The sequence below is a fragment of the Brassica napus genome, chromosome C4, assembly GCF_020379485.1.
Source record: "Brassica napus cultivar Da-Ae chromosome C4, Da-Ae, whole genome shotgun sequence".
Lineage (NCBI taxonomy): Eukaryota > Viridiplantae > Streptophyta > Magnoliopsida > Brassicales > Brassicaceae > Brassica > Brassica napus.
The window spans coordinates 23,549,036-23,561,504 of NC_063447.1; the positions used below are offsets into that span (position 1 = coordinate 23,549,036).

General features: G+C 38.1%; 1 protein-coding gene across 1 annotated transcript; it reads left to right on the forward strand.

Moving 5' to 3' along the window:
- Window positions 1–827: 827 nt before the first annotated feature.
- On the forward strand, window positions 828–11,291 carry LOC106393637. The gene is made up of 5 exons (XM_048755624.1): window positions 828–837; window positions 1,036–1,126; window positions 1,372–1,570; window positions 10,373–10,451; window positions 10,531–11,291. Exons 1-5 carry the CDS (start codon window positions 828–830, stop codon window positions 11,289–11,291), a joined length of 1,140 nt encoding a protein of 379 aa, XP_048611581.1.
- The last annotated feature ends 1,178 nt before the right edge of the window (window positions 11,292–12,469 follow it).

The following is a 12,469-nucleotide window of genomic DNA, read 5'->3' on the forward strand; positions in this document are numbered from 1 at the left end:
CAAACATTGGGATTCCGATCTCTCTGATGACGACTAGTCCAGGTTGTGTGTTTGTTCAGATGTTTGTGGACAAGAAGGCAAGGGTCACAAAGGGTTCTCTGAAAAAGGACCGTTCTGGGAGTTTGCTTACTCCTCTTTTCCGCCACTTGGACCTTGATCTCAGCCCCTATCAGTGTAACGAGACCCCGGAGTTACCTGATCAACGGTCAGATTCTCCGCGACGAGACCACCTACAGCTTCCTTGGTAAAGACCGGAATAACCCTACTGCAAGCTGCCTCAACCAGACATCACCTCGCTTGGGGATGTGGTCAACATCTGTTTCATCCCCGATCCTCAGTATCTATGCGCCGACCCAAAAGCATCCTACCAGGATGACACTATGGATGATGCTGAGTTTGTCGGCCCTGTTGGAGGAGACACTGCGTATGACCTAGGCCCCCTTGATGATAACGCAGATGACGCCACCTACCGTCGCTGGTTGGTAGATTCTCAGCGCAAGAATAACAGCCTCATGAAGAGGATCCTGAAGGCGATCACTGGAGGTTGCTTGGGAGCTCCGAGCACAGCTGCACCTCGTCAAGAGCAACCAACACCGCGCAGTCATCGACCAGGGAAGGAGCCGGCAGGAACTGCAAGGGGAGAAGAACAGACTCCGTGGGCCACTCCGCGCAGAAGGAATACGCGTTCTGGTGGCCAGTCCGAGAGCGATGATACTGACTAGGCAGTCTCCTAGTTCTATCTCCATTGTTATATCCGTTTGAACTATTTCTGTTTCATGCACTTGTTTATTATTTTGGCCTTTCCTTGATTTATTTTCTCACCAGGGATGGTGAGAAGTAAGTCTGGAGGAGGCACTTATCTACTACTAATCGTTTACCCTTGGTTTTATGTTTAGAGTCAGTCCGCTTTGAGTCATTTTGATTTCATTATCGCGTCAGTTTGTTAGGATCGAGTCAGTCCAAACTTTGTGGGAATCAGGACCCTATTCTATGATGTGCATTAACCACCCTCGTGCTTTAATTCATCTTTTTCAGTGACCTTAGCAGAAGTAATAGACGCACATGTGGATCCAGAACACCCTGACATTACATCATCTTGTTCTCCAAAAGCTCTCAGCTTGTCGAGGTTACTCTGGAAAGACTTAATTCCATCTAACTTGAACTTAATCTTGACTGCAATTCTTCTTGTTATGGGCGTTAGACTAGGGTTTAACGTGACTAACACTCACGACTTCTTATTCCTTTTATCCATCTTGTTGATCCTGAGTGGCTAGCTCATCTTTAGCTAGTACCCACCTTGAAACACTAAAGCCTTTATTCTACCCTCATGCATTTGTTATTCAGTATCTTATGTGCTGATATGTGAAAAAGGGTCAGAGAGGAAAGGATCGACACAGCCTCTTACTCGTTGATGCAACAGAATGTTCTGCCGAAGAACATGCGGAAACCATGGAGCAACTGCTCCGCCGCCATTGATCTAACAAAAGAAAAGAGAAACACGAATAAATATGAAGTCAAGAACTCCAGTGGAATGTCGGAAGTACCAATGTTACCTCCTGCTTCGTCACCAGTACCGAGAAATCCCAAGAATTTTTTTTTTTTTAAATAAAAATAAAAAATTATAATTTCCTTTATGTACTTCAGAATAAGGTGATGAAGGAGGAGAAGATTCCTAAGAAAGACGGAAGCCACTAGTAAAATAGAAAAGAGCGTGCAAAGAATGAAGAGATGAGGATCATGCAGCGACTGTTCCAAAAGAAGAACAGGTGTTTGGTCGGATAAACTGAACTGAAATGAAGAACAGACAAAAACGAGTAGAAGCTGTGGACATCAATGGATCTATCCTCTCTTGCAATTTTCCGCGATATCCTGCATCCTCTACGAAAATTGGTAACCCCTAAACACTGATTAGCTCCACTTAAACACAAAAAGACCTGTTTCATACCTAGACCGTTACCCTGTCTAATGCCTGTGATAAGAAGTTCACGCCACTCTTAATTAAATGTAAGGAGTTTTGTCTAGAAAGTTTAACTTTTACAGGTCTGAGATACAGATTATGTAGCCGTTTTGAACAGCAGTCAGTGGGGTTCTTGGTAAGGATGTGTTGTTTTAGCTAAACTGCTTGTATGGTTCAGAGATTTGTGGTTATTGTATGGTTTTAGCTGAGAATAACCGAGTTAGCACTCTTTCAAACCTTTCTCTTGGTTCTTGGTACTTGATTTTGTTTGAGGACAAACAAGGATCTAAGTTTGGGGGAATTGATATATTGTGTTTTTTGCACATTATATGTATGTCTTACTAATAGTTTTATGGTTTTATCGAGTTTTTCTAGTCCCTTTGAGTCATTACAGGTCGGAGAGTCTTATAGGTGAGAAGAATGATCCTGTGGAGCGAAAGAAGGAAGAAAAGAGCCTGACTTGAAGGTTTTCACAACCGGAACAGTCAGCCAGACTGTTCTTGTAAGACCCGATCCCGGCCGTCTAGGCCGCGGACAAAGCCTCACGTCGCTCGGTCCATACACTGACCGAACCTCTCAAAATTTTGCCCTTTATCTATATTTTCTCCCATAGGCGAGGGCTAACTTAGATCTTAGCTTAAGACTACCTTAGTCATTCCCTAGCTTAGATCATTTCAACTTATACACAGCGGAGTAATATCTACTTAACCATTGGTCGAAGACCAATATAATACTTGTCTGGTCGAATCACCTCAGCTAATGGTTAGTATACTCAACTACCAGCTAGTAGGTCGATCCTGAACCCTTTCCAAGTCATACAAATCCGAGGTTCCATTCCCCTAACCATTCTATCTAGATCTATGCAACATTGCTAGATCATACATTTGCCACATCCACGGAGCTTGTTAGCTCATTGTCCAAGCTGACTTAGATGTTTAGCTAGCTCATCCAGCTAGCTGAGCTGAACCACTTCACTTGAGGTTCCATCACTCTCTTCCATCTGATAGAGCTGCGAGGTAGCTTCGACCAGCTCCCCATCTACTCGTACAGCTCTCTTATACCTGCATAAACTCTTCCCTTTGGTACTCAGCCAACCATCCCCACAGACCAAGTACCTTTGGGAAGTCTTCAGCTATATTTCTGGCCACTTCCAAAAGTGCTCCAAAAATTAATTAAAATTCATGAAAACTCATGATAAATTCCAACTAAGAAATTCTCATAATCAGAATCCAATGAATCGACCCGGATCATATGGATCCTGATCATGAACAGCCCGGCTAAGCCATGGACTTCATTCCTGAACCGGCCAATGGCCTTAGTTCAGTGCCTCCATGTCTTAAGCGTATGCTCCCCTGGAGCCAAGTCCTCTTATGTACTAATAAGGCCCATCAGATCCTCAGTCAATCAACCAACCACCACACATGACTCAGAACGACTCACACTTACCTAATCGGCCATGGAACCATGTCCCATTGAACCCGATCAATCTTGCTCTTACAACCTGTGCATCCTTTGATCAATCAGACCAGACACCTTGATCCATCACCTATGGATCAGGTCGTCCATCCTTGCCCAAGACTAGATAACACACGGCCTTCTCATCATGCGGCCACTACCGCTATCCCACAACAGTTTCTGTTTACTCGGTTAACTGTCATGGATAACAACCTTACTGAAAGGTAACGACTCTTCACCCCTGGTATATGATCATGGCCAATCATACCCATCCATAGATCACACTCTGATGGATGAGGCCGTGATCAACACAAACCAAGTTCCCATGTCCCGCCCCATATAGTATGGCCGATGCATTGCATTCGTCCATCACACCATATGGACGAGTTGTACCAACTATGATCCGGCCCCTTCCTCAACTACTGGATCCTTAGATCACTTCACAATATATGTAGTCTTCAAGGGCATGCCATGCTTGGCCAGGACCGACTTTACAAGAGACATAAACATAAACCGAAAAGTAATCATAAACCGGTTATCTTATACATGATCTGACTAGATCATGTGCCTTCCTTATCATGGACGTCCATGCTCCTACAAAGCACGCCTCCATCATGTCTTATAAAGCCCTTATCATATACTTACAGTAATGATAAGATCCATGCAAGGGTCGCTCATCTCTTCCCTTGAACTCCCATGAAACCGATTTCTACACTGCATCCGCCTTCAAGGCTGTCCATGCCATTGACAGTGGAGTCCGGCCTACTCCCTTCTCTCCTGGATATTTGCGTGTGTTCCCAAGACATATAGGAAGCCTAGGACGTGATCATCCATGATCAAACACCATCACATGGTCGTTCCCATCTCCCATGAAACTGCCTTCCCACGCACCTCTTCCCTTAAGGCTATCTTGGCCATAGAAAGTGGAATCCGGCCATCCCACTTCTTCCCTGACTAATTGCGTGTGTTCTCAGGCCCTGGAGGATGCTTTGGGTGATGTCAACATGAATCAAAACCCATCAAAGGGGCGTTCATAACTTCCCCTTTTATCTCTCCCAAAACTGCCCCTTTATGGCCTTCAAACCACTCTTGGTCTTGGATGTTGAATCCGACCAACTCTCTGTCTTTTCTCTGTTTTTTCTTTGTGTTTCAGGGTGTAGGAGGAAGCCCTGGAGTGCCTGCAAAGGCACGGACTTGTCTTCCTTATATAGGAGAAGGGGTGGTTACTTTTCTAACCATTGCATCCCTTAGGTTTCATTTCTGTCCATTGATTTAATCAATGGTACAGATTGCACCCATTCGCCTATGGCAGTTACCAGATGTCCTGGAACTGTCAAACCACTCATGGACATGTCCAAAACAAGACCACACGGATTACCCTTGCTCCTGTCTCAATCCCAAGAGCCCACCAGCCCATCAGCACACACGGGTCGCCCACATGGCCCGGCCACTGTCTAGACCCGGCCCAACTGCCCGAGACCTGAACACTCAGTCCAGCTGAGTTGAGCTGATCCCCATCTGACCCAGCTGAGTGAGCTAGACCATCCAGCTCAGGGAGATGACCTACACTTCAGTGAGCTACACCGAGCTGCACTACACTTCACCTAGCTGGTCGAGCTTGCTTACCGCATCGCCCAGCTGTTATACACTGCGTCCAGCTTGCTTCCTTTATCTTTTTCAATCCTTCTAAGTCCCTTGGTCTATTCCCAGACCTAGACTTAGTTTTCCCATGATCCATTCTGATCATTCACTTCATCGAGCTTCACCCAGACCTCGTCCAGCTACCAGCTCGCTTGTCCAGCTCCTTTGAGCTTGCCTCAGCCTTATTTTGGTTAAGTTCCAGCTATCTGATTCCCTTAACCACGTTTTGGACCATGACACGCTTGTCTTTAGGTCGTATGGCCTGGCTGGTGCGTCTCCTCGCACCATGGTCCATCCAGACGATCCTATCTAGGATCGGGGATGATACAGTTCTCGCATGAGTGGAGCACCCCGATCGCCTGTTCCCCGATACTTCAGGAAATAAAAGATTCTATTTCGGGATTTTCCCTAGTTTTCCCTCCAGCCGCATGTGGCTCCTATATATATTCCTCTTTTATTTACTTTGTTTTCTACCTTAGTTTTTACGCAAGAAAGACCTTAGAGAGCTTTGTGATTTCGCGATTGCTACTTGTAAGGGAGAAGACCTCATCTATCTCCTAGAGAAGATTATCCTGAACTGTCTGATTTCTATTATCTATTACATGCAATATTATTCAGAAATCATGCTTCTCTGTTCTTCTGTTATGATTGAGTAGTCACCGAGTTAGTTTAGGGTTCTAGGGTTTTGGATTCGTGAGCTGAAGCATAAATAAGTCATCTTAAGATTGTCAACATTCATATATGTTCATATTGCTTGCATTGAACTGATCACTTAGTGCATGAATTAGGGTTAATCAATTTAGCTAACCGTTGGTTGATAACTTGATACGATTTGAATGAGGCATATATAAGTCATCTTAAGATTGTCAATATTCATATATGTTCATATTGCTTGCATTGAACTGATCACTTAGTGCATGAATTAGGGTTAATCAATTTAGCTAACCGTTGGTTGATAACTTGATACGATTTGAATGAGCCATGCATCCCTAGTCAGCGAGAGTAGATATTAGGGCGCATTGTGAACATATCGGACTTGATCTCTAAAGCTTGATGTCGCGTCTTGATCCAAACGATAGTTTAGGCATCAAGGCCGACTGCAAAGGAATCAACACCACGACACTGGGTTGTTTCAATCTGAGTGATCCGAGTTTAGACTTGTATAAAATGGACTTGAATAATTGCTTGGTTTGCGTTTTCCTTACCTGAAGAAGAAACCCTAGACTAGCGCCTTTAATCAATTCAAAAACAACCTTACTCTGTTACTTGTTCTTTACGTTAGTTTACTTCTTTAAAACTCCACTTCTGTTTTAGCTTAATTATGATCCCATAAAGATAAAGTGTGAACCGGTCCTCTGGAATTGAATCTAAAGATATTACAACTACACTGTTAACTTGACAGTAGACAAAGAACAATTTTAGTGTATCACTCACAAAACTGCGGTAAGTATCTAATACTTCTTTAGTTTCTTCGGTTAATTGTGCCAGTAGTTTTAGTGGTATCTATTCAGTTAGGTTTGTTATGGTGTACATATTTTAGATGATGAAACGTTCAGAAAAAGGATGAATTGTTTATTATTTCTACTTCTTCTTACTTATCTACGTGCACTTTATACAAATTTGAAACACATGGCTATACATCTGGATCCTAAATAAGAGCAGATATGCCATCTTCTGTTAAAGAGGGATCTCAACACCCAGATCATAACCCAACGCGGCGATGCCCGAACCAATGAGAGAACACACACCTGACACTGAACCTGAAAATTGATGGCTCCACAATAACTATGCAGCTGCAAGAGCATGGAGTTTGGGTAGACTTGCTGATCTTTGTTTAAAAAAGAATGATAACGTCTGGCCCAAGATGAAGGTTGTAGTGGAAAACTTGATGAAGATTATCGAAGAATCAGAGAGTTAGATTGTTTGATGGCCAGTAAGGAAAGTAGTGAAGTAAGAAGGAAGAGTCGAGCAACATGACATGTGAGGGGGGAGGAATTAGTGTTGGAGTACAATTTTTTCGTTTTGAAGTTTTTTTTTTTTTTTTTTTTTTGCAATACAAAGGCGGATGGCGTAGCACACACTGTCAGGAAGCAATCGTCTTTCGTCGTTCACATGGATCAAGATCTCATGTTTTGGTTCACAGAGTCAGTATAAGTCTGTATAAGTCGATTTTTTTTTTGCAAGTTTCATACTATCAATTAAAGTCAATTTATTGGTTTATGCCAGTAATTGGTCTGTCAAATATATCAATTGACACTATCACTTAATCTAATATCAAATAATCTTAGGTTGCTGAAATTATAGAATAAATGATAAGCTTTGTATAAATTCTAATACTTGAACATGTTATTTGCTATTGGATATGTACTTATTTCGTTATCCAAAAGAAATACGTACAAATGTACTCAGGTATGCCATGAACTTTATAATTCATACATGCATTACATTTTTTCTAACTCTCACACTCCCAAAAAATTTAGAATCTAAAAAGAGAATAATAACTATGACGTTGATGACTCTTTAGATTTATGTTTTCTTGAAAAATTAAACTAAAGTAAAATCATCTTTACATATGTAAAAATACTTAAAACTCAGCTATTAGAATAAGTAAAGTAAATAAGTTATAAGTTAGTATTATATCATTTCAGTGTAACTAAAAAACAATTTCAAATTGATTAATTTAGCTATTACGTTTTACAATAATTTATTTTAATTAGTGAACAACTTCAAAATATTAGATCATAAAAACAATTTCTTTTTAACTTTTGTATCAATTGTTCCAAATTAGTTACTATTTGTTCATCCAGTATTTACTGTGTTAGAAAACTAAAAATCTGAAAAGTATACTATCATAAATTCATCTTTATTTTTTAAATAGGAAATATAAGTAAAATCAGTGACACACAAAATCGAAAATAATCAATATTTTGCATTTTTATCCTATCTTGCAGTTTTATTAATAATCATCTGCTTACTATCATAAATAAAATAGAAAAAATATTAAAAATAATTATGTTTTCATTATTTTTTTTAAATGTGGAATATACTTATGATTTCTAAAAAAAAATAGTAAAACTCAATGTTGCGATTGTAAAGACTCATTAAAATTCAAAATATTTATATATATTAAATTCATTTACTCATCTGCGGATTTACCACTAGTTTGTAATAATAATAAGAACATAAATTAAAATTACAATACTGAAATAAATTGATAAAGAAGAATTGCATAGTCGAGATGATAAATATTTTTCTTTAAAATTTTAAACACCTCGTAGTGTGATAGGTTTATAGCGCTAAGATTCCGAGGATATCATTGTATATGTTTTTGTCTCCCATTACTGAAGAACGGAATCTATTGAACCTTTGTGTTGTAGTTTCGTACACACGATAAAAATACTAACATCTATTCAAAGTAGGAGAGTTGTTTTTGTTGTTGTTTCGTTTTTCTTAGTCGAAAAGAACGAGACTACACCAATATTTTTTTCCCCTTAAAAAGAAAATGGAACTCGGTAATAGTTATGGAGCACCAACATATCAATCCTTAATGGAATTAATGTGAATTAATTTCCATGACTCATGACATGTAGACGTTTTCTTTTTCTAGTCATAATGTGGTCTGACCAAATTAAACCCATCAATATGATTTTATTGGGTTTATATTTTATGTTTAAGAAAACATAAAAATATAATTAAAATAAGATTTATAACATAAGTTAATTAACATAAGTCCAATTAACAAATCAATCATCAAATTTAAACCTAAATATCCAAAGTGAAACATTTGCTAAAATTTTAATTTAACCATTTACAAGCTTTACAAGTCTTGTAAGACATTCATTTACACTTCTATTTCTCATTCAAATTAACTCTATTTTGACATATAAATACAATTTTCATGTACTCAAAAAATAGTTCCAACAAGAAGTGGTGGTAATTTGTGGCAAATGTAAACTGAAATTAGGTAGGTGTTTATAGAATTACAGGAGAAGAGAGTTTTGGCGGAGAAGAACAGCTAAAGGAAGGTTTAGGATGAAATAATTTAGCGGAAAGATTTAGGATATAAAGCCCTTTATCAAAAAAAAAAAAGATTTAGGAAATGATTTATGGTGGTTATTTATTGTAATAGATTTTGGTGATAGATTTACACGGCGTCACTAAAATTTAGCGTGAAAAAAGAGAAATTCTTGGGTTCACCCCCTAGGTGAACCCTATAGGTTCATCAACCATTAAAAATTGGTTATTTTATATACAGATTTTTTCAAAAAAGGAAACAGAATTTTTAGAATTTTGTTTTTAAATAAAAAGATAAAAAATAAATAAATAAATGGAATAACAATGAAAAATATTTTTTTAACATTGTTAAAGTCGTTCATACTAAACCCTATACCCTAAACATTAAACCTTAAACTCTAAACCCTAAACCCTAAACCCTAAACCCTAAACCCTAAACCCTAAACCCTAAACCCTAAACCCTAAACCCTAAACCCTAAACTCTAAACCCTGAACCCTAAACTCTAAACCCTGAACCCTTGGGTAACCCCTAAACCTTTGGGTAAAGGGATATTCCAAGGGTTTAGGATTTACCCAAGGGTTTAGGGTTTAGTGTTTACCTAAGGGTTTAGGGTTTCATGTTTAGGGTTTAGAATTTAGTGTTTAGTATGAACGATTTTAACAATATTAAAAAAAATCATTTTTTATTGCTATTACACTTTTTTATTTACTTTCTATTCTTTTATTTAAAAAAATAAATTCTAAATATTTTGTTTCCTTTTTTGAAAAAATCTGTATATAAAATAACCAATTCTCATTGGTTGGTTAACCTATAGGGTGAACCCAACAATTTCTCGTGAAAAAAAGAGTTATTCTTAGGGTGAACCTCTAGGTTCACCAACCAATAAGATTTCATTATTTCAAATTCGATATCTTTTAAAAAAGGAAACAAAATATTGTCAAATTATATTACATTTTTAAAATAAAAAAAGGTAAAAGATGGTAGTTTTAGAAAAAAAAAGAATTAAAAAATATATTTTTAAACGGCGTCAGCAAAACACTAAACCCTAAATCCTAATCCCTAAACCCTAAATCGTAAACTCTAAACCCTTTGGCTCTCCAAATCAAACACATAAGGCTAAGGTGGCGTGGGAGGACCTATGTTGTCCTAGAGACGAGGGGGGGCTTGGGGTCCGGAAGTTGCGTGACTCGTCAAAGGTCTTTGCACTCAGTTTAATCTGGAGGATTTTTTTCAAACTCATCATCACTTTGGGTATCTTGGATTCAGCATTATCTTTTGAGACAAAACTCCTTTTGGGATTTAAGGGAGGATGGGAAGGGATCGTGGATTTGGAGGAAGCTGTTAAAGTTGAGACCCATAGCAGCTCAGTTTATCAGATTCGAAGTTAATGATGGCCACACAGCTTTTTTCTAGTTTGACGACTGGTTGCAAGTAGGGAAACTATTGGATGTTACGGGTGCAGTGGGTACTTATTATCTTGGGGTGAGGCGTAGCGCCAGAGTAAATGATGCAGTAGCTCAAGGACACTGTCGCATACGGGGGCAGCGAAGTAGACATTATCAGGAGCTCTATGGTCGTATCCAACAAGAATGTGTTCCTCAGGATGAGTATGGGAGTGATGTAGCGTTGTGGAAGCATTCGGAGGATAATTACAAGCCGTACTTCTCCTCACCTAATACTTGGGACCAAATCCGGGAGAGTAAAGCTAAAGTAAGTTGGAGTAAGAGTGCATGGTTTACTCAAGGAGTACCTCGATATTCTTTCATCGTCTGGCTTGCAGTAAAAAACAGGCTATCGACGGGTGATCGTATGAGGGCTTGGGCCATTCAGCAGAGCTGTCTATTCTGCGGGGAGAGAGACGAGACTAGAGAGCATCTCTTTTTTGCTTGTCCTTACACTTACATTGTGTGGAACAAGCTCGCAGGTTGTCTTTGCAATGGTAGTACAGATCCAGATTGGGCTCTCACTCTGCAGTATGTCACCCGCAACACGCTTCAAGGTATGGACAAGATTCTTATTAAAATGCTGTTCCAGACTTGCATCTACTACTTGTGGAAGGAGAGAAATGAGAGGCGGCACCAGAAAGGTTTTCGCAGTATGGATCAGACTATCCGGCTCATTGACAAGGCCTTGCGCAACAGAATCAGTTCTTTGCGGTATAAGGGGGATCATAAGTTGGCAGGAATAATGCAGCGCTGGTTTGAAGTGTTTACTCACACATAGATCCTTATTTTTTGTTCTCAGTGTATAGCATTCATCTATTAGGTTCCCATTTGTAAATGTCTATTCTTTTCACTTTTGATCAATAAATTTCATATTTCATCAAAAAAAAAAAAAAACTCTAAACCCTTGGATAAATCATAAACTTTAAATAAAAAACACTAAACACTAAAACCTTAAACCCTTAAGTGTTTAGTGATTTTGATTTTGAGTTTAGGATTTATCCTAGAGTTCAGGGTTTATCCAAGGGTTTAGGATTTAGGATCTAGGGTTTAGGATCTATGGTTTAGGGATTAGGATTTAGCGTTTAATGTTTTGCTGACGACGTTAAAAATATTTTTTTTGTAATTACTACTATTTTTTATTATTTCTTTTTACCTTTTAATTTTAAAAACATAATATAATTTGAAAATATTTTGTTTCATTTTTTAAAAGATATTGAATATGAAATAACACAATCCTATTGGTTGGTGAATAGGGGGTTGAACCCAAAAATAAGTATGAAAAAAATTGTCCAGTGCCAACCACTAGTGATTTAGGGAAATCGACAAATGATTTTTCGTTAATTTCAATGTTTTCTTTCCTCTAGATATCGTTAGAAGATCACTATGTAATAAATTAGGTTTTGCATAGTAGAATGGAGCTTCACTGTAATAAATTCCACCAAAATTTTATATATGGCTACATCCTAATAAATTATATATGTATCATTTTATTTTAATTTGTATATCAAAATTATATATCTTGTTAGGAAAATTCAATATGGAGCAATGCTATAAATTTTTTAAATTTCAAACTTCATTATATAATACACAATTAATTTGTTTTACCTTTTTAAATATATGAGATATTATAGGGTTTAAGGTTTGGGGTTTGGGGTTTGGGGTTTGGGGTTGGGGTTTGGGATTTGGGATTTAGAGTTTAGCAACTTACTTAGGTTAAATTGAAGAAGGGATTGGGCATATACTATCATCAAATGTGCTGAGGCATTAGTTTCATTAAAGTTTTTTTTTTTTAAATATGGCTTAAAATTTCAAGTCATACACAAAAATAACCTATGCTTTTTAAAAACTTTTTTTTTCTCTATTCACCCTAGAAGTTCGAGTTATCCACGAAAATGCCATTACATTTTTTTTTTCTTTTTTTGAAAATGATTATTTTACCTTATCATCCTCATCTTC